The 26869-nt window shown below is 37.4% G+C and overlaps 3 protein-coding genes and 5 non-coding genes across 8 annotated transcripts; all 8 read left to right on the top strand.

Moving 5' to 3' along the window:
* The first annotated feature begins 908 nt into the window (after positions 1-908).
* Positions 909-13032, top strand: LOC113038284 (trimethyllysine dioxygenase, mitochondrial-like). Its single transcript, XM_026195594.1, has 8 exons — positions 909-1095; positions 1227-1389; positions 2064-2240; positions 6037-6316; positions 6708-6827; positions 9787-10023; positions 11384-11522; positions 11814-13032. The coding sequence occupies exons 2-8, from the start codon at positions 1233-1235 to the stop codon at positions 11943-11945; spliced, it is 1242 nt and encodes a 413-aa protein (XP_026051379.1). The 5' UTR covers positions 909-1095; positions 1227-1232; the 3' UTR covers positions 11946-13032.
* A 597-nt stretch (positions 13033-13629) lies between these two features.
* On the top strand, positions 13630-23316 carry LOC113038285 (H/ACA ribonucleoprotein complex subunit DKC1-like). Its single transcript, XM_026195595.1, has 15 exons — positions 13630-13727; positions 14353-14408; positions 15286-15372; positions 15698-15789; positions 16595-16779; positions 16881-16945; positions 18299-18425; positions 19327-19457; positions 20571-20714; positions 20793-20913; positions 21115-21233; positions 21314-21417; positions 22413-22461; positions 22545-22700; positions 22970-23316. The coding sequence occupies exons 1-15, from the start codon at positions 13649-13651 to the stop codon at positions 23036-23038; spliced, it is 1584 nt and encodes a 527-aa protein (XP_026051380.1). The 5' UTR covers positions 13630-13648; the 3' UTR covers positions 23039-23316.
* On the top strand, positions 15416-15624 carry LOC113039256 (small nucleolar RNA SNORD17). The gene has a single exon (XR_003274929.1). It is a non-coding gene; the product is annotated as a small nucleolar RNA SNORD17 (small nucleolar RNA).
* Positions 16434-16510, top strand: LOC113039245 (small nucleolar RNA SNORD83). Its single transcript, XR_003274918.1, has one exon. It is a non-coding gene; the product is annotated as a small nucleolar RNA SNORD83 (small nucleolar RNA).
* On the top strand, positions 19178-19254 carry LOC113039246 (small nucleolar RNA SNORD83). The gene has a single exon (XR_003274919.1). It is a non-coding gene; the product is annotated as a small nucleolar RNA SNORD83 (small nucleolar RNA).
* Positions 19480-19616, top strand: LOC113039251 (small nucleolar RNA SNORA36 family). Its single transcript, XR_003274924.1, has one exon. It is a non-coding gene; the product is annotated as a small nucleolar RNA SNORA36 family (small nucleolar RNA).
* Positions 20958-21033, top strand: LOC113039247 (small nucleolar RNA SNORD83). Its single transcript, XR_003274920.1, has one exon. It is a non-coding gene; the product is annotated as a small nucleolar RNA SNORD83 (small nucleolar RNA).
* Positions 23317-25129: 1813 nt separating the features above from the next.
* On the top strand, positions 25130-26204 carry LOC113038286 (H/ACA ribonucleoprotein complex subunit DKC1-like). Its single transcript, XM_026195596.1, has 3 exons — positions 25130-25342; positions 25429-25584; positions 25859-26204. The coding sequence occupies exons 1-3, from the start codon at positions 25253-25255 to the stop codon at positions 25925-25927; spliced, it is 315 nt and encodes a 104-aa protein (XP_026051381.1). The 5' UTR covers positions 25130-25252; the 3' UTR covers positions 25928-26204.
* The last annotated feature ends 665 nt before the right edge of the window (positions 26205-26869 follow it).

A 26869-nucleotide genomic window follows, 5' to 3' on the forward strand; every position in this document is an offset into this window, starting at 1 on the left:
TGCTTTAAGAAAGAGAGAGGGAGGGAGGGTGAGAGAGTTTTTGGTTGCACTTTATTTTACAGTACGTGTACTTACATGTACTTATAGTGTACTTACAGTGTATTTATCTAAGAAAGTGCTGGTAATACAAGGTAACTACATGGGTTGGGGTTAGCTTTAGGGGTAGGTTCAGGGTTAGTACATAGTTGTTACATAGTTATTGTAATTACTATAATAAGTACACAGTATTTACATGGGGAACAGGACTGTAAAATAAAGTGCTACCGAGTTTTTTATTTGTATTTTTAAGGTGCATTACATGGTATTAAAGTTTTCTGGAAATATTCGGGATGTTTTATTCACATTTTATTTGTCATTAAGAAAATGCCTTTGTTTTCTAAACCATTATCTCCCAAAAATTGTAAAAGTACTAGTATTTAAGGAACAAATAGGCTTATGCTTAACAATTTGGAAAATAAAATAAGTAGTAACATACTAAGTTGTAAGGAAGAAATGTGAAAGCGGCTTTTATTTACAGATGATTATTAATGTACAATTATTTTTGAAGTGCTAAGAATGTGTATAAAATGTTAATGTTATAAAATAAATATAGTTTTAATGTCGATAGTGTAAAGTAAATAACGTTCAATAAGCCATTAACCCGGAAAATATTTGTAAGAATAGGCAGATATTTTCTATTTAAAAAAAAAAATCGGAAAATCCTACTATGGTAAAGGCTTGGCTTTGCTTATTAATATGAATAAATCCGATGTGATGTTGAGTGGTAATCTTCTGGTGAAGTCTTTGCTGACGACTTGTTAATATTAATTACGTGAGGCAAACGTTGCTCGGTAACCTCCAATGGCGAAGCTCTGGTTCATGAATATTAAGTAGCAAGTCTTCACCATAGTAGAATCGGCGAATTTGAGCGCCTGCGTGGACGCCTCATGGAGACAAGGGCGGGGATGAAGTTCAAGTTTAATGATTAATGCTAACAAGTACATAAGAAACGTAAAAGGTCTTAAATTGAAGTTCACCGAGGCTCCACGATTGTCAGCACCGCACGCGCGAGCTTGAAGTCCCGGATCCATCTCGCGTGAGAGTCGAGCGCATCAAGTAAAGCGCGCGCAGACACTGATATACTGTATTACATTGTTATTATCTGTAGTGTTATCCAGTATGAGGCTTTGTGGCTGCATGTGTTGGTGATTAATGCATCATGTGCACGGGTGCTTCTCTCTTTGCAGGTCACCATGGCTTTGATAAGATTGTTGACCAGAATGAGTGAATATGTGCACTTGAAACAAGGTTTGGAGTGCCTGGGAGCCAGTTCTCAGAGCAAGAGATTACAACAGCACACTGCAGCCCATTCATCTTCATGCAACTATCAGCTGCTGCCTGACTGCCTGGGTGAGAGACATGCATTCCCAGACAGCTGCATATACCAGAGTTTTGACATGTGGAAAACTGCCAAGGATCATTTTGTATCTCATTCTCAAGCATATAATTAAAGATAGAGACAATGATCAAACCAGGGTTATTCTAGTTAACTAAAATTTGAATTTGCAATTTATTGCATTTGCAATAAAATTATTGTGAATTGAAATAGAATAAAATATACATATAAAACGTCTAAACTAGTTATACTATAGCTAGTAAACAAGATAACATTTCTTATTTTCGTTACTTGATGCACTAAAAAACTAAAACTGAAATCAAAACAAATAAAAACTATATAGACATTTAAATACAACGGAAGCAAATAAAAAATGAAGATAAAAAAATGAAAACTTTAAAATATAAATGAAAGCAGAAAATATAAAAATAAAATTGAATGAAAAAATATTAACAAAAACTAAAACAACACTGGATCAAACAAGGAGTTTTAGATCAAAAACTGGCTGATGAAGATATCTTGAGAACTATAATGTCCATTTATGTAATGTAATTCATGATAGCATGATTATTTTATTTTACACTGATATATGCGCATCATTGCACAATTATATTAAAATGCATGCATGCATAATTAAAGTGAATGCTTGTAAAGAAGTCTACCGAATGCATGTACTGTATTTCTGCAGAGCTCAGCTATGGAGGTCTCGTGATGCACTTTGACTACGTGTGGCTGAGAGATCACTGCCGCTCGGCTTCATGCTACAATGCAAAAACGAACCAGCGTAACCTGGACACTGCCAGCATTGATCTGAACATCAGGCCGTCGAAGAGCAGAGCGGATGAGAACAGCCTCTTCCTCACATGTAAGAGCAGAACAAGGCTTGATCAGTTAAACTGCAACTCATTCAAGAGTACCACTGAATATGGAAACTAGTTCACCAAAGCAAAGTTATTTCTCAAAACATAAAAAGAGCAGAATACCACCATAAAAGTAGGCTGAAGTCATTATTTAGTCATTTTGTCTCCTTTTTCCATGACTATATATTTATAACAGCAGCTCATATGACTCGTTCTGCAGGAAACAGCTCAATATTTAGTTATTATGCACTGATGAACCTAATCTAATGCCAAAATTCTGATTAATTTTCTCCAGGTCTGATGTGATGCCATGTGTGTCTTTACTGACAGATATGGATTAGTGCCATTTTTGTTGTTGTTGATTTTGCAGCTTAATAGGTATGTTAACTTAAAAAAGTATTAAAGTAATAGTAAAAAATAGTTACCAAGTAACCATTATACAAAGAATCAGTGACTGAATTTTAAAAAATGTTTTAAATGCAATGTTTATTTTTTTTTGCAATGATCGTATGAGGCTGAGAAATGCGCAGTCTTTGGAGTCAGATGCACCATCAGTTTCCATCTTTCGCTTGACTGACTCTTTTTAGTTGAGATCGAGATCCATGCGATTTTTTTAAAAATTATTTTCTTGTCTGACTCGTCTAATTGGTTAAGCTCTCATTTATTTATTCCTCATTTCCTGGTAAACATCCTTTCAGAATTGATTCAGAATCACTGAACGTGTCACCTTTACATAGCGTTCACGGTTTTCTGCAAGATTGCTTAATGTTGGCTTTGGAAGATAAGTCGACTTCTTCATGTTTCAGTCCTGGTCCCAGTGTGCTAAGATAAGTTTAACGCTCTTCCCAAACAAAGAGGGGTATCTCTTTCTTAAGTAAAGATACAACTCTGTGAGAAACCTTTGACTCTTACGAAACTCAGCAGACACTGGTGAGATTCACTTTTCAGGCAGCATAACTTTATTATAACACTAAGTTACATAGTAACAGCATTCCACCCTTTCTAGTGCCTCTTGTGTCTGTGTTACTTTGGCCCTTGATTGATTGTGTCCGTCGACTGGAGAAATATTTGGTGTTAAGAAGAGGTGTTAACTGTCCTGACATTAGCTTTTTATCAATATTGCAGTTTCCCTTTTTTAAGTTGATATAAAATCAAAATGGGCCCAGTTTACTTTCTTAAAAGCTTCTAATATTACTGTGCTCTATTAACTTAGGATTATACCAAAGAAAAACTTGGCTGCATTCAATACAACAGCTCTTGCATTAAACATTTTAATCCTTGTCAAATTATTTTTTGTGGTCACACTTTAGTTTAGGGACCAATTCTCACTATTAACTAATTATTACTATGACTTTTGCCTAAATAAACTCTTAATTTGCTGTTTGTTAGTGAGAAAGGTAGTTGTTAAGTTTAGCTATGGAATGGATTAAGAGATCTAAAATATGATCATGCAGAATAAAACTTTATAAGTACTAATAATCAGCCAATATTCTAGTAATATTCATCGCAGTAAGCAACTAGTTAATAGAAAGAATTGCTCCCTAAAGTATAACCGTATTTATTTGTATAGCACTTTTAACAAATAGTTTAAAAAGCAGCTTTTCGGAAAATCACATAAAAAATTTTTTAAAGCCCTGTTTGGACAGGAATTTGGTGTACTTTGAGATTTTAATCCAATCTTTGTTTGTTTATGTTTCTCTCATCTAACCTCTGTTAAAAAATTGCAGAGCAAAAGACTTACTGTTTCTGTTGTAAATATAATAAATATCTATATAAATATTATAAAAATGTAAATATATTTAAATATTCGAGAGCCAAATCACAGGAGTTTAAAAACTGGCCCTTTTAATATCAGCATCAGGTAAGATATTATATGCCTAGATTTCTCTAATTATTTTTGTGGGTTTATTATAAGCTGCCACTTGAAATGTGTAAAAAAAAAAAAAAAAAAAAAAAAGTTAAAATGATGTAATAATTGTTGACTTAAAGATATCTATAAAAGCACACTCCGACCTCTGCTGTTCCACCAAGGGATAGTTCACCCAAAAATGATCCAAATGTTGTTGTGTAAGAAATATTTTTGAAATGTCTCTGGTTCATCAATATTCTGTTTCTTCACTGGTGTTCTGCAGAAGAAAGAAAGTCATGTAAGTATGCAATCCGTGTGATAATATTAATTTGAGCTTTAAAAGATAGTGTGCTAACCATGATGACACCCAAACTTTTAACCTGACAGGAAGGACAGATGTGTAAAGAGAAACAATTAGATTTAGACACAACAGATCTAGTGCCAACAAGCAGGGTCTTAGTTTTTTGCCATTTACCTTCAAGAAGTTCACTGAAAGCCAATCTTTAATTTCAGCAAAACAGCTCGGCAAAAATGGCGGAGGAAAAGAACCGGTGGGTTTGGCAGACAGGTAAAGTTGGGTGTCATCCGCATAACAGTGAAAATTAATACCATATTTCCTTAAAATATAGCCAAGAGGGAGCATATATATAATGAAAAGAAACGGGCCCAAAACAGAACCCTGAGGAACACCAGTGGTGACTGTAGAGATAGATAGACTGAGTCCAGATAGATATGACCTAAACCAAGACAGAGCAGTGCCAGTAATACCAATGGAAGCTAATCTGTCAAGAAGTATGTTATGTGAGACAGTATCAAAGGCAGCGCTCAAGTCAAGAAGGAGTATAGTTAAAAGCCCAGAGTCAGCTGCCAACAGTAGATCATTGGTTATCCTGACAAGAGCAGTCTCAGTGCTGTGGTGGGGACGAAAACCAGATTGGAATTGTTCATACAAGTTATTATTGGACAGATGTTCATGAATTTGAATTGCAATACACTTTTCAACTACTTTAGAGATAAAAGGTAAATTTTAAATTGGACGAATATTTTCAAAAATTAAATGGATCACCCCCTGGTTTCTTAAGTATGGGTGTAATAATAGCAGATTTAAGAGAAAGAGCTACAGAAGTAGAGCTGGTAGAGGGTCTAACTGACTGTCAAAGATTTAGATTTACCTATCAGACCCGCTATCTCTGAAATAGTTGGTAGTGTAAAGTAGGGAGGTGTGTGAGTGATAGACTGACAGGAGTCATTGTAAAGAGAACCAGTAATTGCAGATGTAAATTTTCAACCTTAGATGGAAAAAAAAGTAAAAAAGCGATCACATAAGTGGAATACATATCAGATTGTATTGTTTACCACCAAGAAAAGAGACTAGACGTCCCATTGCTAATTCCAATTACATTGGTGTATTAATTGGATTTAGCTTTAGTCAGTGCATTTTTATATTTTTGAATATGTTTAGCATACATTTCTTTATGAACAATACGGCCAGACCTGATGTACAGCCCCTCTAACCTACGGCCTTTAGTTTTAAGTTCACACAGTTCAGGTGTAAACCAAGGAGCTGAATGTACAATAGAAAGTTTTCACAGGTGCGAATCTAAAATCATGTTCAGCCCATCATCATATTATTTTACCAGTTCATCAACAGTAGAGAAATCAGATTTACTGGAGAATTTGGCAAGTTCATCAGCAAATCAATGTTCTTAATATTCCGAAATGTAATCGGGCGACACAGGTTTACCTTAAAAATAGTCAGTCGGCACAAAATGACACCAGAAAGTGATCTGATATGGATAGATCCGAAACAGTACAATTAAACGGTGTTATACCAGAGCAGCAAACAAGACCAAGAGCATGCTGGTGCTCTAAAGCGGTTTAAAGCAGCATTTTTAGCAGCTTTAGGGTTTCATGATGTATACTGTATCTCCTACTGAAGTCATTTCCTCCAGGGCCAGATGGACACATCACACGGTACACTCTCACATGGCTGGCCCAGAACAGCTACGAGGGCCAGAAGAGGAGCGCGGTGCAACCTCGTATCCTGTGGAGCGCTGATATCTACTCCAGCGCTCAGGTGCCTTCTGCAAGCTGGGACAAGTTCATGAGCTGCGACGAGGAGCTGAAGAACTTCCTCAACAACTTCCTGCTTTACGGCATTGCCTTCGTGGAAGGCGTCCCACCAACACTAGAAGCTACTGAAGCAGTGACCCAAAGAGTGAGCCTCATCAGGTCAGGGCCAGTGTGTGACGCCTCTGAAATAAGTCAATTAAATCATTCAGACTTGAATGTTATAGATTGTTTGTCATCAGCTTCACATCATCCACTTTTTTTACTTTTGTGAAAACCACAAACAGCTAAGAATGTTGTACACAAGCCACATACGCTGGTTTTATGATGCATTCGTGTTTTAGTGTGTGTGTGTATATATATCTGTCTGCTATCTCTTTAATATAAGTATTCAAATCACTGAGTTATCCTAAGTCCTTGTGACATGCATATCGTGCAGCCCTTGTTTCACTGTAACAGGAAGGAGAACCACATCATTTATTTTTTGATGATTAATTTCGAAGGTTACAATAATAGTTTTCCTCATTAAGATGAAGCAACTCTTTGTTTTCAGGGAGACTATGTACGGGCGGATGTGGAACTTCACTTCAGATTTCTCTCGTGGAGATACAGCCTACACAAAGCTGGCACTGGACCGCCACACCGACACCTCATACTTCCAAGAACCCTGCGGGTAAACCGGAAAATCAAAGTTAGGCTTCAATTAGCCACGAAAAGCCAAATGTGTGTCTGTCAGATCAGGTTTCTGTAGTGCATGCTTAGTCAGTCGGCAGGGAGTCACATTCACATCCTCTCTGTTCTGTTACAAGAGCTTTAATCAGCTAATGACCACACGAGGAACCTTAGATAACCCCTTTGACAGATTTGCATTTATTTTTACATTTTTCTACCTTTCACTATAAACGGAAACCAAACACTATAGTACTTATTATTAGCTTAATGTTATCTTAATGTTTTGTTTTCCACAAATTGTTAAACGTGTAACAGCTACTCTTTGAAATGTTGCAAGAAATATTAGACTCGCAGCACATAACAAGTATTGTTATGATTGAAAAGACACAATTATTTGAGACTCTAGAGCACAAAAGCAGTCTGAAGTCTCTGGGGTATATTTGTAGCAATATCCAACAATATGTACATTGTATGGGTTGAAATTATTGATTATTCTTTGCCAAAAATCATTAGGATATTAAGTAAAGATCATGTTCCATGAAGATATTTAGTAAATTTTCTAGCGTAAATATATCAAAACTTTTTGGTTTGTAATATGCATGGCTAAGAACTTTATTTGGACCACGTTAAAGATGATTTGATCAATATTTAGATTTTTTTGCTCGCTCAGATTCCAGATTTTCAAATAGTTGTATCTCAGACAAATATTGTACAATCCTTACAAACCATACATCAATGGAAAGATTATTTATTCAGCTTTCAGGTGAAAAATTGACCCTTATGACTGGTTTCGTGGTCCAGGGTCACATTTATTGTTGGTATCTATGATTTAGTTATTATGTCAAGAAGTAGAAATAAAAACAAACTGAAAAATTCCATTTGCATACTGGTTAGAAGATATTTAACAAAAACATTTTTATTGATCTCGGATGCATATATACTATAAATCTTGTCAGATTTCAGTTTGAGGCAGTGTTAATTTTGACACGAAATTTTAATTTAGTTTTAGTCTTAGTCTTTTGACTATAATTCTTTTTAGTTTTAGTCAAGTTTTAGTAATCTGATTTGTTTTAATTTTAGTCTTATTTTAGTCGACTAAAATTGCTTGGTATTTTAGTCGACTAAAATAAGACTAAAATCAATAACAGATTTACTAGACAATTATTTACAGCTGGTATAGGAAACAAACTTAACCAAAATATATAAAACACAAATTCAACTTTATTTCAATACAACTGTGTCTTTATTTCGATTCAAAAGCTTTTATGCAGCAACAAACACTGTCATGATAATGTAAACAATAACTAGCTGCCAATTGACCATCAATAAAAGAAAAATAAAGTTAGGTCCAGGACCTTAAAGCTTACAGCTGAGCTGAACAATAAGTGCATACATTTAAAGTAAATATTTAATAAGTTGGCAGCTAGGTGGATAAAAAAAGTAACAAGATTTTATAAGGTATTAATTTGTCTAGCAATATTGTATGTTTTAAATACTACAATATTGCTAGATTTGTATGTATAATGATAGGATGTGAACATTCATGTTTCACATGACTAATATAGAAATATTTGTGATATTGTCAACAAGTAGAACGTTATAAAAAATACTAAACATTAGTATTAATCAAATGTATTTATTATGATATTACGTGTTAGTATTGTGCTCTCATCTAATTTGAAGAAGGGGCTATTTTACAGTACTTTTCAGTTCGTAATATTTAATGCTACAACATCTACGCACTGCACTATTCCAATTTTGCTTAGCTCAATAAACAAAAGAACATCGTTGTGAAATTACATTTGAGAAAATGTCCGGGTGGCTCGTCAGTAAATGTATTTTCAAATTGGTTGTGTTCTTGCCACGAATGAGCTCTCCGCGTGCTTTACGCTTTGTTTTGTTTTGTTCGTCGTCAAACGTGAAGTGAGCTGTGGACATTTTGTCGCTCTTTTAGACATCACCTCTTCGAATGCCGACTTCCCGGGAGCTCATTTAAAAACTGAAAACCTTCGCTTCACGTCTCAATAAGTCAGGCTCTGATTGGTTCTCTTCTCTCATGCAGTCTGTTCTGTTTTGCCGGTTCTTTTGTTCATTCCTCGCATCTCTCCCGTCTGCTGATTTGATTTTCGTCACAGTCTATTTTCGTCTCGTCCTTTATTCGTTGAAGATAATGTCAATCAATTTAGTCATAGTTTTAGTCTCCATCAGTGCCTTCTATTTTAGTTTTCGTTTCGTTTTCGTCCGCAAAAATATATTCGTGACGAAAATAATGACGAAAATATTTAGTCAACGAAATTAACACTGGTTTGAGGAGAGGTGAAGCCAAAAGAGTAGCCCAAGAACAAACTGCATAATTACTTCTTTACCATTTCATTGTTGAAATAGTGTGAGTGGTGTTCACAATGAAAATTACAACAAGAGCAAACACTTCAAGTACCCAGATGATGCTCTTATCCACCCGAAACAATCAAGTGTGATTTTATATTGTGCAAGCAAAATTTGCCCGTGGAGACATTTATGAAACTCTGTTCAACTTCGCTAAAGCTAATGTGTGTTTAGACATAATTTGTCCTCAACTGGGAAACTTGCAAAGTGGTGTATAGCATGATATTTGGGGTGCATCATTCTGTCGAATAAAAAATGCATGTTATTTCTGTGCCATTAGCAACATTAAAACATGATTGCAAACATTGCCACAAACTGGCGTGAACTTCTTCATGTACTCACCTTCACCTTTCTGTGACTTTAGTTGTACCATCATGGGATGTAGAGCTCTGAGTCTTTGGGATACTTTACCTCTTGATATATGTAATATTTCAAATTTTGCATTGTTTCTTGTCATTTATTGTTTATGTACTGGACATAAATAAACAAATAATTATTTGTATTATTATTTAATGGTGACTATGGTCCACGTCCTGCTCACATGCTGCTTTTAATATCTTGTTTTGCTCCGTAAGCATCCAGGTGTTTCACTGTCTGAGACATGAAGGAACGGGAGGCCGAACTCTGCTGGTGGACGCTTTCCACGCCGCTGACGCGGTGCTCCAGCGAACGCCCGACAACTTTGAGCTGCTTTCACACGTGCCCATCAAACACGAGTACGTGGAGAACCTGAGTGAGCATCGCAACCACATGATCGGCATCGGCCCCGTGATCAACGTCTATCCGTGGAACAACGAGGTGTACATGATCCGGTATGAGACCTGCAGCTGAAAACTATTGTGTCATTCATTTTCCCTTATAATATCATGTTTTTTGCACCATTTTATTTGTGACCCTGCAGCACAAAAGCAGTCAGAATTCTCTGGGGTATATTTGTAGCAATAGACAACAATACACTGTATGGGTCAAAATTATAGATTTTTCTTTTGTGCCAAAAATCATTAGGATATTAAGTAAAGATCATGTTCCATGAAGATATTTGGTAAATTTCCTACTGTAAAAAATATATATCAAAACATAATTTTTTATTCGTAATATGCAGTGCTAAGAACTTCATTTGAACAAATTTAAAGATGATTTTCTCAATATTTAGATTTTTTTGCTCGCTCAGATTCCATATTTTCAAATAGTTGCATCTCAGACAAATATTGTCATATCATAACAAACAATACAAAAATATAATTTATTCAGCTTTTAGGTGATGCATAAATGTCAATTTTGAAAAATTTACCCTTATGACTGTGCTCCAGGGTCACATTTTATTATTATTTTTTAACTTCTGCCATGCACCCTTTGAGCTGTAGTGCATTAGATGTAGTTTGTTAAGTCAGTTACATATTTTATGTGTTCATAGTGCCTCTGTGGGTGCATATTTAGATGTGCATTTATTCATTTATTCCTAAAAGTGTGTGTGAGATAAGAGAAAGAGGCTAAATGCAATTTTTATTATTACTTCTAGACAAATCTAACACACACACACACACACAGAAATCTGTATTTCATCCGGGTCAAAACTGACCCGAATACAAAAGGTGTAATAATTTACCGTATTTTCCTGACTATGAGTCGCACTTTTTTTCATAGTTTGGCTGGTCCTGCAACTTATAGTCGGGTGCGACTTATTTATCAAAATTAATTTGACATGAACCAAGAGAATTGAACTAAGAGAAAACATTACCTTCTCCAGTCGCCAGAGGGCGCTCTATGCTGCTCAGTTCTCCTGTAGTCTACACTGAAGACATAGAGCGCCCTCTCGTGGCTGGAGACGGTAATGTTTTCTCTTGGTGCTTGGTTCTAAATAAATGCGACTTATAGGCCAGTGCGACTTATATGTTTTTTTCCTCATCATGATGTATTTTTGGACTGATGCGACTTATACTCAGGTGCGACTTATAGTCCAAAAAATATGGTAGTTTAAACGGTTATATCTCTAAAAATAAGTTTTAATCCATTTGCAAAGTCGTTTCCTGTACTGGAAGGTCAGAACTGAACTGAATGCAATGAGGTTATTAAGTTATTAAAGGAAATTAATTTCCTAATGTTGTTAATAAACTTAAAGGTTCTGCTGCACTTCGTCCAGTTTTGTTTGAGGTGTGTTTTCTTGTTTTGCAGGTATAATAACTATGACCGTTCTGTTATTAACACAGTCCCTCATGATGTGGTGCGGCGCTGGTACACGGCTCACAGACAGCTCACCGCTGAACTCCGGAGACCAGACAATGAGCTGTGGGTCAAACTCAAACCAGGGAAGGTATGCTGCACATCTGCCTGGGTCGTGTCTTATCATTTAAAAAAAGCATTACAAGCTTTTTGCATTTGACATCATGAGAGATAAAGACATTGCAAAGTACACGCCTGAAGTAGATTGAAACGGAAACCCTGAACTGTGTCACGTTTGATACACGAACATCCACCACATGTAATGGAATCAGATTGGATAGTTTATGCCGCATCTAAACCGAACTCCCAGAATCAGATTGGATTTGTTCCATGTTGCTGAAAATCAGTCCATGTAAACATACCTACTGTTGTTTTCTCCAAGGTCCTGTTCATCGATAACTGGCGTGTTCTTCACGGTAGAGAGTCGTTCACCGGTCTGCGGCAGCTGTGTGGATGTTATCTGACGCGGGACGATGTGCTGAACACCGCTCGCTCTCTGGGTCTCCAGGCCTGAGCGCTTAATGCTACCCAACCATCATTTACCCAAAAACACCTTGATTTCTCAAGCGTTAGGACAGAAGAGGATCACAACAGTATTACTTTAGTATTACCAATCATCTCAGCTCTTTGTTTGAAGGATTTTATGATCTTAATTAAATGAGTTTGTTGTAGAGTATGCATCCTTTGATCCATAATGATTTCTTTCCACAGAAAAACAGATGGTAGTACTTTCATTTAAATGATATATATGTTTTAGAAATGGTCAGGACATGCATTACCTCCAGAGAATATGAGGTGAAAAGGCACTTACTTCAAAAAGGGTTGTGCTATAATGTCTGGTTTTAAGGTTTTGTTCACACAGACAGACTGAAAGATTAAACGCAGAATGATGTCTGAATCGTGGAAATGGTTCACACCAGCATGATAATGTCCTGATTATTTACTCACCCCCAGGCGATCCATGGTGTATTGTTCTTTCTTACTTCAGCTGAAGAGAAATTCAAGTTTAAGAGTAAAACGTGAAATATATTTTTCATCATCTAATGTAAGTGAATGGTGCTCATTGTATACCATTTTCAACGGACCACAATCCGTATCTAGGCAGATTCAAACTAATCCACATGACCCTAGCTGACCAACAAAAGTCCTCTCCAGTGAAGTGATCAGATAATTTGAGAAAAAAGATCAAGAATTATATACTCTTATCTACAAATGTTGGCATTGGCCCAGCTTGTGTGACACTTGCATGTTGTGAGGATCATGCATGAGAAAAGCAAAAAGTTGTTGTTTTTATGTCCGTTTAATTTTCACAATAATAGTTGTCTCAAATTAAACTGATACTGTGAACTGTTCCTTTAAATGGTTGTCATGCTGGTTATTTCTTTAGGTTTGGGCCTTAACAAGTGATATGGGAATGCATGGTTGAGATAATGTTTAAATGCACATGCTGCATTGCATTAATCTTTGCGGGCGTTTATTTCTTTTTCTTTTTCTTCTTTTTTTATCTGTAGTATTCTAACATCCTGTATCCTATATAAAATGATCTCAAATGAATGTATGCACAAAAATACCAATGTTACCTCTAGAAAATAAATTCATCTCCTTGCATTGTTTGTCTTGTTGACTTTAGTCTTAGTTCTTTTTGATTATTTCATTTTAGCTTACACAAGGAACTTACTGTTTGGTTAATACTACACAATGTGCATAATAAAATACAATAAGTATAGACGAGTGCAGGAGGTAGAAGAAAAAAAATCTAATTTTAATATGTAAAGGTGTAGTTTTAACAAATATATGTTTTCGTTTAGTTATTGATTTTTATTCATATTACCTCCACCCTTCCAGAAGATGTTTTCTATCTTGACTAGCCTACTACTCTAGTTCACCTGAAAAACAAATTGCTTGTGAAATACATTTTCAAGTTGATTTTAAAGACTTCTTTTATATGAATACAGCTAGTCAATGTAAATGTAAACATAATTTTTGAACGAATTTACATATTTTATAGACGTGTAATAAAACCTGTGATCTGTGACATTGAATTATGTTGAATATTAAAGTGGAAACGTTAACGTTTTGGATTTGTGAAGTTAAAATGTTTTCATTTTGATGGGAAAAGATTTTCTTGTCTCCTGGGAGGAGCCTCTACAGTTCTCGTCGCTGTGATATCGCGATGCTTCTTACCCCGAGATGTGAGATCTGTGCAGTGAAGTACGCATGCGCGCTCACTCACAGTCTCACACGTGCTTCGGTCTTCTGAAGCGCGCAGCAGCAGTGAAGATGGCGGACACAGAAAGTAAGACCATGTTTCACACGTTTGCGTTATTTTAATTAACGTTAAGATTCCTGTGATGTTGCTTAAAATATTTTACTTTGTGTTCTTACTCACAAATATGATGCGCTTAAGAAGTGTAACTGTAAATCGATCCAAAGATGATTTTTCAACTTCAACCTACGCACGGTTAAGAGAATCAATTTAGAAATGCAAGATTTATGTGTATGCATCTAATTTTAGAACTGTGTTTTACTGACACAACTATTATTACTTATTTAGGAGTCGTATGGATTCAAAGTATGTTTCCTAACCTGTCGTTAGTTGGCAAGTATTATGGAAAATACGTGTATTTCTGCTCACGTGGACGCCTGATATCTTGCCCTTTTAAAATTATAAAATTATATATAATCAATGTAAAAAACGAATAAATAACGGAATGTGGTCTGTAGTAACGGTGCTTTAATGTAAAGTATTCGTAGATCAGGACCCGAGAGCCACGTGCTGTCCGCGCGCGCCACGTGGAGCAGTAGCTAGTGCTAACTAACATTACAACTAAAGCTTTGTGTGCGGTTTAACTCGCTTTGCTTTTCACTAAATTAATAATCATGACTAAATGATTTGTGACGGATATTTATTTCTTCCTCAGTTGGATCAGCTAAGAAGAAAAAGAAGACAAAGACGGTCTCAGAAGGAGAAATTGGGGTAATGCTTTTTAAAATGTGCATGCACGTTTATTAATTTTTTTTTTTTTTTTTTTTTTTAGGTTACATAGCATTTAACTTGCATGCATAGATATACCGTCAGTATAAATCTCTGCTGACACAAACGTTATCTCGATAATGTGATAACTAGGTATGCAACAAGAAAATGTTTACAAGAAATCTTTTTTTTATTTTTTTTTGTTCAAGATGAATAGACATTTAAGTTGTTTGTGGTTCTAATGAAATATTTGCAGGGTTTTCCTTGATTTTTTTAATTTATTTTTTTTTTTATACAAGTTAACCGATGACTTTATCTTAAGGTACTTGATTTCCTTTGTACAAAATGAAGATTATGAAATCTTGTTGTGAGATGCAGAACAAAATATTCCCTTAATTCAGATTAGTTTAATAGAAAATAAGATTATTTTAAAGTGTCTTGATTTTTGAGAACCTATGCTGAGCAAAAACATCCCATTTTGCAGTGCGAGACATTTTTGTGAAGTTTTATCGTCCTAAAACCTGAAGAAACCCTCTATGATCCACTTGAATAGACCGATATTAGCTACTTGTTTCTAAGAAAAAAATATTTATGCATTTAGCAGACGCTTTTATCCAAAGCGACATCCAGTGCATTCAAGCTATCAAATTTTACCTATCATGTGTTCCCTGGGAATCGAACCCCCAACCTTGCGCTTGAAAATGCAATGCTCTACCAATTGAGCTACAGGAACACTAGATAGATGTATTAGTGTGATAATGTATTAGTTTTTGTCTTTGTTTCCAGAATTGATGACTTGTACAGAACTATTGTAGAACTGAATTTTGGTATTGCGACAACACCACTTTCTAATACAACATTTTTTATTTATCGCCATCAGGAGATTCAAGAAAGCGGAGACTTCCTCATCAAACCTGAATCTAAGGTCGCACGCTTGGACACGTCTCAATGGCCGTTACTGCTGAAGGTCGGTGTCTGTTTACCCACAGATCCTTTCACCAAGTGCACGTGTGGCGTGATGAACGTGTTTATCCATTCGCTGAGCGCCGCTGGTTCTGTCCCTCGCCGGCCGTACGGTCCGTTCTGGGCCGTGGGGTTACAGTGGTCTGGTTCTGCTCGGCTTCTCCAATGTTCTATTGGGTCGACCGCGGCGGGATCTGACACACTGGTGCGAGGGTCAGGCCGGCTCTGACAAAGACGAATAGACGTGTCTGATCACACGTGCAATCTTGGGTTATTATATAGTGTTTCTGCTTTGTGTTCTTGTGACCTATAAACCTGCTTATCTACAGAACTTCGATAAGCTCAACATCAGGACGGCTCATTACACTCCGCTGCCACATGGCTCCAATCCACTCAAGAGGAACATACATGACTATGTCAGGTAGGAAATCCCAGATCAAGAAGTTCTAGGGATGTAAACAAAGCTGGTTGAAAATTGATAAGTGAGGATGTTAAACGATTCATGATACTGTTGGGTGTGGGGTCTTCAGAAGAGTTTAAAATAGGGCTGCATGATAAATCAAAATGAAATTGCAATCGTGATAAGACTGAAGCTGCTATTTGCACATCTTTGATTGATGCATGGTTCTGTGTTCAGTAGTAAATTTCCATCCGAAGGCCAGAGGGCGCTCTTATGCTTAGTACACTATGTAACTACAGAAGAGTCTAGTTTTAAATAGGTGAAAAATATAGAAACTCTTCGGTCATTTGAGCGAGATGCTAAGTTAATGGGCTAATCAGATACGATGATCTATGCTAAGCTAAAAGTGCTACAGCCAAACCCTGAGATCGGCTGAATGGATTCAGAAACGGTTAAACACTTCGTCTCTGCTGTTTCATAAGCACCACCTGCTGGTAGAAAGTGAATTTGCATATCTGAGAAATAAAGGCACCTTTTCATTAGTAATTTGCCCTGTATATAATTGTTAAAATTGTGAGAATCATCTTGAACTAAAGATTGTGTATCATATTGCATGGGGAGTTGAGTGAATCGTTACATCCCTAAAGTATTAGTCATGACACGAAGCCACATGATGTTACGTAGATTGCATTAGCACTCAGTGCAAAGATGACCTGCTATCTATCACCCTTGACTGATGGCTTCTCCAAAAAATGCACGCATTTTGAGTTGAACCCTGAGTTCCTGCAAGTTTATATAATTTATTTTTTTAAATCCATCTGCCCAGGACTGGGTTCATTAATCTGGACAAACCTGCAAACCCCTCTTCCCATGAAGTCGTCGCCTGGATCAAGAGGATTCTTCGCGTGGAGAAAACGGGTCACAGTGGCACTCTTGACCCTAAAGTCACGGGGTGTCTGATCGTGTGTGTGGAGCGAGCCACGCGGCTGGTCAAGTCTCAGCAGAGCGCCGGTGGGTCTTCCGTTACGCTAACACTTCGAGAGTTATGTGATTTGTTTATACACAGTAAAACTAGTGGCCTCTCCTTACTACTCTTGTGCCGTTGCTTTTAGGCAAAGAGTATGTGGGCATAGTACGGCTGCACAATGCACTAGAGAACGAACACCAGCTAGCGAGGGTAAGTAGGACCCGTGTTCGGCTTTAAACTAGTTCAGATGGGCAGAATGACTTTATATACACTGGTGTTAGAATTATTATATTTTCTTTAATTCTAAAGAAAGGTATTATTGTCTAAGAAATTTGTCCCAATAAAAGTTTTAAACTCTAATGAATAAAAATGTTATAGCAAGCTGATGTGTGTAATTGTGACACGGGGATATTCTATGCTCCATCAACAGCACTTGTCGCATGATGTTGGATACCACAATTAATTTTGACTGGTCCTTTAACCCTGTGAAGCCTGAAATATGAAAAATCAAAGGTTTATTGAGCCTTCAGGCAAAAGCTAAAATGTCTGCATATGTATTTTTTGATGCATGAGGCTTTAAAGGCTCATATGATATGATTAAGCGAGAATATGAAGCCCTATATGTGAGGAGTCGCATCATTTTATTCAGAGGCTCAAAATGATCTAGTTTGGTGCATGTGCTGTTATTTGTGTGGGCAGAAAGATTAAACCTAATACAGCGCATTTTGCATGTCTGGGCAGTCAAGTAAAGCTAGAAAAAACTTTAAATATTTCACAGCAAAAGCATGCCATATAACAAGCAAGCGTGAACATTTGTGCATTTATACAAAGACCTTTTTTCTTGATTAAAAAAAAAAAAAAATCAGCAAAGTTTTGATTGTTGGTCTGTAAAGGTGGGTGGGACGAGTCCAACACAACTGTTAAAACTCATTCAAGACTTTTGTTAATCAGATTCTTATTAAAATAAGATTGAAGAAATATGAAGGATTTGAGCACTAATTTATTTTTTTTGTACCAAGTAGCGTTTTGCTCTCCTTACAAAAATATTGTTGCATTGATAGCATGCAACTGTTCAAATTAAAAAGTCTATGACACACAATGTCTAACAGGCGTTTAGTGTGGCACAAAAGATCAACCAGTGAGAAGTTCTTGTTTGTGGTAATTAACAATATGCTGCAAACGCTGTTGAGTCTAATTGAGTCAACATTGTGTCCCCAAAGACCTTTCTCCTTCAGACTTTGAGATCCTGATGTCTTGAATAAGTTTTCTTAATTCGGCACATTGATGTAGGTGTCCTGCGCGGCGGTCCTCTGTTGTGTGTGAGATGATGAGCGTGTTTTATCCATTCTCTGAGTGTCTCCGGGCTCCTCTCTCGCTCTGGTCTCCGGCTCTCAGCTGCAGTGTTCTTCTGCAGCCGCTGGTCTGGAGCCTCATGCAGGTTTGGAGGCCCCGGCTTCACAGAAGAAGAGCAGACACATCTGATCACGTACACAGGGACCGCCTGGCTGTAGATGAGACAGGAAGTGTGAGTCTGAGTGTGTGTGTGTGTGCTTCTCTCTGCAGGCTCTGGAGTGTCTGACAGGAGCTCTGTTCCAGAGGCCTCCGCTCATCGCCGCTGTGAAGCGCCAGCTACGAGTGCGCACCATCTACGAGAGCAAGCTCATTGAATATGATCCTGAGAGACGACTAGGTAGAAACTTGCAGAGGGTTTTATGAAATCTGCACCTTGTTTCTGTTATTTACTTTTTATAAAAAATAAGGCTGGGTGATAATTTGTTTAACGATAATCTATGGACATTCAAACACGCATGACGCTCACTCAAATCTATAATAACAATCTATATATCTGTATCGGTCTATTTTATATTTTATATTAAAATCTAAAGTGCTATCAAACACGCAAAGCTACAATTACAGAGTGGTTGGCAAAAATATATGCAAGCTATTTTTTAATAGTTTTATTTTACACATGTTGTGCATCAAAAAAATCTATAAAAATGCAGTGTTTTGTTGTAAAATTGTTATCATATATATTCTCATGGTCTAATAAGTGGAAAGCATTTCCTTCCCCCATTAATAAGTGTTGGGGTAATTCATTAGAAAGTTACATAAACGGATTTCTTCAAGTGACTAGTAAAGCAACTCATTATTTTATTGCATGAGTTACTTTCTAATTAAAGAGTCTTTACTGTTACCAAAAATATAATTTTGTATTTATTCAAAAACAAATCGGCAAAACCTGCTCATGTGTCAAGTAATGCAATGCATAAAATGTGTATAAAATGCAACATTTTAATGCATTGCTTTTTAAAAGTAACTTTCCCCAACACTTCATAAGTAAATATAACTAGCATTTGATATGGAAAATCTTGTGATTTTTGTTTTTAGTTGTATCACCCAGTTGTATTGTGAATGCAGTTGGATGTTGACTCTTACTCTGAAGCCACATGATGAGATGTAGATTGCATTAGCACTCAGTGCAAAGATGACCTGCTATCTATCACCCATGGCTGATGGCTTTCATGCACCGCAATGACTTTGTTTGAAAAGTATGGGATTTGAGAGTGATTGCGTGCTCTCGTGGCGTGCAGGTATTTTCTGGGTGAGCTGTGAAGCGGGAACATACATCCGGACTCTGTGTGTTCATCTGGGGCTGCTGCTGGGAGTTGGTGGACAGATGCAGGAGCTGCGGCGCGTCAGATCCGGTGTGATGGGAGAAAAGGTACGTCGAGAACTCTCTCGCTCTCCAAAGTGTTGAGTTCAGTTCTGGGCTTTCTCCCCAGTTCTGGTAATTTATCTTTGGTACAGAAACGGCTGAATGACATCAGAAACATGAAGTGGTTCTGCTTTGACCACCTTCATCAAACTTCAGCCTACATTAAACCTATGGGTGTGGTATATTCACAGGAAAATATTTTGCTGAGTGTTATTGTGTTGTCTTTGAGTAAAATTCTTGTTTAATCGGGGAATGAGATATTTGGCCTGATACCAAGCAAATTAAATCAGTATTAACAACTTAATCTTTGCAATACAGAAGCTGCGTCTTAAGTGGCGTTTAGATGTTTTTACACGCTGTTTAATGCAGGACATGAATGCATTTAACCTGCAATTACAAATGCATACATAACGTATTTATGTATTAAATGTGAAACGTTGAATACTGATGTTTGAAATTATTTAAATAAAATATTTTTTGAATGTGAGATTAAACCCACCAGTAGGTGGCAGCAAGTCACTGTAAATAAGTGAGTCATTGCGATTCAACCGAATCATTTAAAAAGTCGATTCATTCAGGAACGAATCATTCTCATGTTGCTCAGCAATATGGTGTCGAAAATGTAAGTTAAAAAAAAAAAAAAAACTTTTGATAATGGTAATTTTTTGGAGAAAAACGGCTCCCTTGTGTGAAATCGATTAACTAGGCTATATGAAGTATTAATCTACAAATTTTCTGTCCCCATATATTGAATTTTGTTTTCTAAATGCATTTTAATAGACTTCGAGTGTGTTCTTTCACTGCATGATTCAATGCACACTCTCAGACTAATGTACAGTATGCGTGCGCGCTCTAGGGGTGTTTGAATTGAGTATTTAGCAAAAACCAATGTCTAATTGCACATTGTTAAAATGGCAATTGCATATCGCACACCCCTGATTAAACTACAGTAGACTATGGCTTAGTATTAAATTGCATGAACAAAAACAATATTTACTTGCATAGAATGCAAAGGTTTAAATGTTTACATCCAAAACTCTTAATTCATCTGGTGCAAGACGTTTGAAGCCCACATTTAAAGTTTATTCATTGGCTGATAGCGGTGTTTGTTTCTCCAAGGATAACCTGGTGACCATGCATGACGTGTTGGACGCCCAGTGGCAGTTTGACCACAACAAAGACGAGACGTACCTGAGGAGAGTGATCTACCCTCTGGAAAAACTCCTCATCTCCCACAAGAGGATCGTCATGAAGGACAGCGCGGTATGAAACTGGTTTATGAGTTCTGTATTCCAGACTAGTTTTGTTTGGTCCGGTCTAATGAGGTTTTTTGTGTAACAGGTGAACGCGATATGTTACGGTGCTAAGATCATGCTACCAGGCGTCCTGCGGTATGAAGATGGGATCGAAGTGAATCAAGACATAGTCGTTATAACCACGAAGGGAGAAGCCATTTGTACAGGTGAATGTTAAAACATCTCTCCACCCCAGCATGCATCGTTTGAAGCCACATGATGTGATCTAGATTGCATGAGCATTACTGCAAAGATGACCGTCTATCTATCACCCAAGACTGATGGCTGTGTGAGAAACCTCTTCAGAGGAACCGCCGTCCTGTGGCGTCTTGCAGATTTGAGTAATTCAGTTTTATTTGTTTCCTCAGCGGTTGCTCTGATGACGACTGCCGTCATATCCACATGTGACCACGGTGTTGTCGCTAAAATCAAGAGGGTCATTATGGAGCGAGACACGTACCCGCGCAAATGGGGCCTTGGACCGAAGGTGAGAAACCGTCAGAGAAACCTCGTTGCTGATCGGTGAAATCAGTGTTTACATGCTTTCTAAAAAATCATGCATTTCAGGCCAGTCAGAAGAAAATGATGATCCAGAAAGGACTTCTAGACAAACATGGGAAGCCCAACGGCAGCACCCCTGCAGACTGGAAAGAGGGCTACGTAGACTACAGGTACTCTTACATCTGAGACCGTATTTAAGGTTTTACTTCTAAATAAATGGTGCATTTTCAAATGGAGAACCTAAGGGAGTCTAATAGATTACATTTAAGAATTTCCTTCTGTTGCATCAAAAAAAAAATTGTGTAATGGCATGATATAATTACTTTTGATGTCAAAATAGACTGGTAGGATGTGTTAAGGTCAGTAATGTAGTATTGGCACAAATTACAGCTCCATTTTGGTGGAAAACCAAACATTTGTTGCCAAACAGAAGAGAAGCATCACACTAAATAACGTAAAGTGTTTAGATTTAACGCACTTTTGAAGACTACTTTACTGAGGTGCATTTACACTGCATTAAGAATTGCAAAGTGTTTATTTTTCATAAATTTTATTTTTTGCATGGTGAATTTTCATAAAACTAGGCAAATGTTGAAAAGGCTAATTCATCCAGAAACTAGGCAAGAGTCTTTATGAATGAGTCTCGCAATCATTGTTGTCAAATGAAACGGTTCATTGAATTGTATAAAATCACTTTTGTAATCGGGTAGATATTTGGGGAAGAACAACCGCACTCTTGCTCGTGGTATTGATAAATTATATCATATGATCTTAATATAAGTCAAACCCATATAGGAGCACTTTAGCTGGCATATCTTGAATTTTATGGCATTTTAACTGCATTCAGTTGGTTGTCCTGTATGATGTTTGTCAGCATCTGTGTCGATGTATGATGACGTACAGATCTGGGTTGAAGTGGATGCATTAATTTTAATGTGAGATTCGCCTCACGTCTTCTGCACAATCCTGCAGACTGTTATCCCTCTTTGGTCTGCGGTGACCCTAGAGGGAGTCTGTCTGCTAAAGCCAAACCCTGAGCCCAGGACCGTGCTGTCTGCAGCGTGCCGGACAGCCTCTGGGCTCGGTGGACAAACCCTCACACTTCCTGCACACTCGTCAGCTGCATGTGTTCAGCACTAAATTAAGTTTATTTCTCCTCTCCTAGCACACCCAAGGTGAAAAAGAGTGCAGAGGCCGAGCCGACGGCGTCAAAGGTATGATCTCTGGAGCGCTTGGGTACATATGCACGCTTTCACTTTGGTTTGGTGTTGAACTAACCACGTGTCTGCTGTTCTAGAGGAAACGAGATGAGAGCGGAAGCGAGAGTGAAGCGGCGGCCGCTCAGGAGACACAGACTGAAGAGGAAATCAAGAAGGAGAAGAAGAAAAAGAAGAAAGAAAAGAAACTGAAGCTGGCAGAAGAGGCTGAGGCTCCAGCAGAGGAAGAAACTGAGGTGAGTGTTTCTAAAAAAACTGTTAAATATGACTGTTAGACTTCAGTGTTTAATGGCTATAATTAATGACACAAATTCAGGGAAAGATGCATTTGAGACAACAGTACCAGTGGCCTTCAGTAATAGTACGCTAGTTTAAAAAGATGCTAACTTTTAGTTTAACTGAAAATGTAACCAGATATATTATTAGGCAATTGATGTTGAATATAAATGTTTTTTGTTTTGTTCGATTGACTGCACTAATTCGGAGCATACTCCTTCACACACAGGTTACGGAGAGCGCAAAGAAGAAGAAAAAGAAGAAAAAGTCTAAAGATGCCGAGGCTGGCTCCGAGTGAACAGAGACTCATTGCATCAGTGGATTTAGCAGTAGACTTGTCCAGTGGAAACCTGTTCTTCCACCTTCACCCAGCTGTCAGTGTCCAGAGTTCACGAGTCTGACTGAAAATGGTTGTGGTTCAGGTTATATATGTATATGTCCAAATGAAACCCATATTGCCTGGGTTTCATTCATGTATTTGAATGGATTTTTTTTATTTTTATTGTAAATACAGAAGTTGTAATGAAATGAAACATATCTGACTTTGTACAAAAAAAAAGAGCCTTATTTCCTTCAGTGTGTATTCAGTGGTTGCTGGCACCCATTCATTTATACGCGTTATTTGTTTTATTGAAAATTGGTTTAGTTAATTCACTTGATCTCCATTTCACTAAAGAATTGATAGCTTCCCCCCCAAAACATATAAATACATTCTCATACAGGAGAATATAGAGATCATATTTGAAAAAGAATAAAAATACGGCTGTGAAGTTTATATGGTTAAGAAGTGAGATTAATTTCTACTGGCTTGTAAATCAGTCAGGTCTTCATGCATTTAATGCAGTCTGATATATAATATTAATTTTCACTGATAATCAGTGGGGTCTTTCTCCGAACCATAGGCTTAAAACATTAGTTATCTGCATCACAGAAAATAGACTTTTAATGCATTGAACCAAGCCAAATAACTGTGTACCTCTTAGTCTAGTTCAGAACATGTAACCACAATTATGGGAAAGACCACGGACTTCACAGTTGTCCAGAAGATGATCATCATCACCATCCACAAGGAGGGGAAGCTACAGAAGCTAGTTGCTGAAAGGGCTAGCTGTTCACAGAGTGCTGTATCAAAATATATTCATAGAGAGTTGACGAAGGAAAAAAAAAAAAGTGTAGGAAAAGGTGCACAAGCAACAGGGATGACCACAGTCTTGGGAAGATTGTTAGGAAAAGCAGATTCAAGAACTTGGAAGAGCTTCACAAGGAGTGGACTGAAGCCGGAGTCAGTAATCAAGAGTCACCACACTCCGATGTCTTCAGGAAAAGGGCTGCAGGTTTCACATTCTTAGAACCAAGCCACTCCTGAACCAGAAAAACATCAGGAGCATCTCACCTGGGTTAGGAGTTAAAAGAGCTGTGATCTCGTTTATAAAACTAGATTTCATCCTAAAATTTAATGTAGGCACAAAAGCTAGATTTTGCGTACGTCCAAAAGTTTTCGGATTTATAAAACCATGCATACACCAGAACCTGCGCAAAAATCCGTCAATCCCAGTCAGGGGAAGATTGCGTGTGTGCGTCTCCATCTCGACTCCTCCCCGAAATCAACATATATGGAGCTTACAATGCCTTGTTAACCTAAGGGAGTCTAATAGATTACATTTAAGAATTTCCTTCTGTTGCATCAAAAAAAAAATTGTGTAATGGCATGATATAATTACTTTTGATGTCAAAATAGACTGGTAGGATGTGTTAAGGTCAGTAATGTAGTATTGGCACAAATTACAGCTCCATTTTGGTGGAAAACCAAACATTTGTTGCCAAACAGAAGAGAAGCATCACACTAAATAACGTAAAGTGTTTAGATTTAACGCACTTTTGAAGACTACTTTACTGAGGTGCATTTACACTGCATTAAGAATTGCAAAGTGTTTATTTTTCATAAATTTTATTTTTTGCATGGTGAATTTTCATAAAACTAGGCAAATGTTGAAAAGGCTAATTCATCCAGAAACTAGGCAAGAGTCTTTATGAATGAGTCTCGCAATCATTGTTGTCAAATGAAACGGTTCATTGAATTGTATAAAATCACTTTTGTAATCGGGTAGATATTTGGGGAAGAACAACCGCACTCTTGCTCGTGGTATTGATAAATTATATCATATGATCTTAATATAAGTCAAACCCATATAGGAGCACTTTAGCTGGCATATCTTGAATTTTATGGCATTTTAACTGCATTCAGTTGGTTGTCCTGTATGATGTTTGTCAGCATCTGTGTCGATGTATGATGACGTACAGATCTGGGTTGAAGTTGATGCATTAATTTTAATGTGAGATTCGCCTCACGTCTTCTGCAGACTGTTATCCCTCTTTGGTCTGCGGTGACCCTAGAGGGAGTCTGTCTGCTAAAGCCAAACCCTGAGCCCAGGACCGTGCTGTCTGCAGCGTGCCGGACAGCCTCTGAGCTCGGTGGACAAACCCTCACACTTCCTGCACACTCGTCAGCTGCATGTGTTCAGCACTAAATGAAGTTTATTTCTCCTCTCCTAGCACACCCAAGGTGAAAAAGAGTGCAGAGGCCGAGCCGACGGCGTCAAAGGTATGATCTCTGGAGCGCTTGGGTACATATGCACGCTTTCACATTGGTTTGGTATTGAACTAACCACGTGTCTTGTGCTGTTCTAGAGGAAACGAGATGAGAGCGGAAGCGAGAGTGAAGCGGCGGCCGCTCAGGAGACACAGACTGAAGAGGAAATCAAGAAGGAGAAGAAGAAAAAGAAGAAAGAAAAGAAACTGAAGCTGGCAGAAGAGGCTGAGGCTCCAGCAGAGGAAGAAACTGAGGCGAGTGATGTTTCTAAAAAAACCCTGTTAAATATGACTGTTAGACTTCAGTGTTTAATGGCTATAATTAATGACACAAATTCAGGGAAAGATGCATTTGAGACATCAGTAGCAGTGGCCTTCAGTAATAGTACGCTAGTTTAAAAAGATGCTAACTTTCAGTTTAACTGAAAATGTAACCAGATATATTAATAGGCAATTGATGTTGAATATAAAAGTTTTTTGTTTTGTTCGATTGACTGCACTAATTCGGAGCATACTCCTTCACACACAGGTTACGGAGAGCGCAAAGAAGAAGAAAAAGAAGAAAAAGTCTAAAGATGCCGAGGCTGGCTCCGAGTGAACAGAGACTCATTGCAGCAGTGGATTTAACAGTAGACTTGTCCAGTGGAAACCTGTTCTTCCACCTTCACCCAGCTGTCAGTGTCCAGAGTTCACGAGTCTGACTGAAAATGGTTGTGGTTCAGGTTATATATGTATATGTCCAAATGAAACCCATATTGCCTGGGTTTCATTCATGTATTTGAATGGATTTTTTTTATTTTTATTGTAAATACAGAAATTGTAATGAAATGAAACATATCTGACTTTGTACAAAAAAAAGAGCCTTATTTCCTTCAGTGTGTATTCAGTGGTTGCTGGCACCCATTCATTTATACGCATTACTTGTTTTATTGAAAATCGGTTTAGTTAATTAAATTTATCTCCATTTCACTAAAGAATTGATAGCTTCCCCCCCCAAAACATATAAATACATTCTCATACAGGAGAATATAGAGATCATATTTGAAAAAGAATATAAATACGGCTGTGAAGTTTATATGGTTAAGAAGTGAGATTAATTTGTACTGGCTTGTAAATCAGTCAGGTCTTCATGCATTTAATGCAGTCTGATATATAATATTAATTTTCACTGATAATCAGTGGGGTCTTTCTCCGAACCATAGGCTTAAAACATTAGTTATCTGCATCACAGAAAATAGACTGTTAATTGCATTGAACCAAGCCAAATAACTGTGTACCTCTTAGTCTAGTTCAGAACATGTAACCACTATTATGGGAGACACTACGGACTTCACAGTTGTCCAGAAGATGATCCTCATCATCACCATCCACAAGGAGGGGAAGCCACAGAAGGTAGTTGCTGAAAGGGCTATAGCTGTTCACAGAGTGCTGTATCAAAATATATTCATAGAAAGTTGACGAAGGAAAAAAAAAAGTGTAGGAAAAGGTGCACAAGCAACAGTGATGACCACAGTCTTGGGTAGATTATTAGGAAAAGCCG

This window comes from Carassius auratus, chromosome 21, assembly GCF_003368295.1.
Source record: "Carassius auratus strain Wakin chromosome 21, ASM336829v1, whole genome shotgun sequence".
NCBI lineage: Eukaryota > Metazoa > Chordata > Actinopteri > Cypriniformes > Cyprinidae > Carassius > Carassius auratus.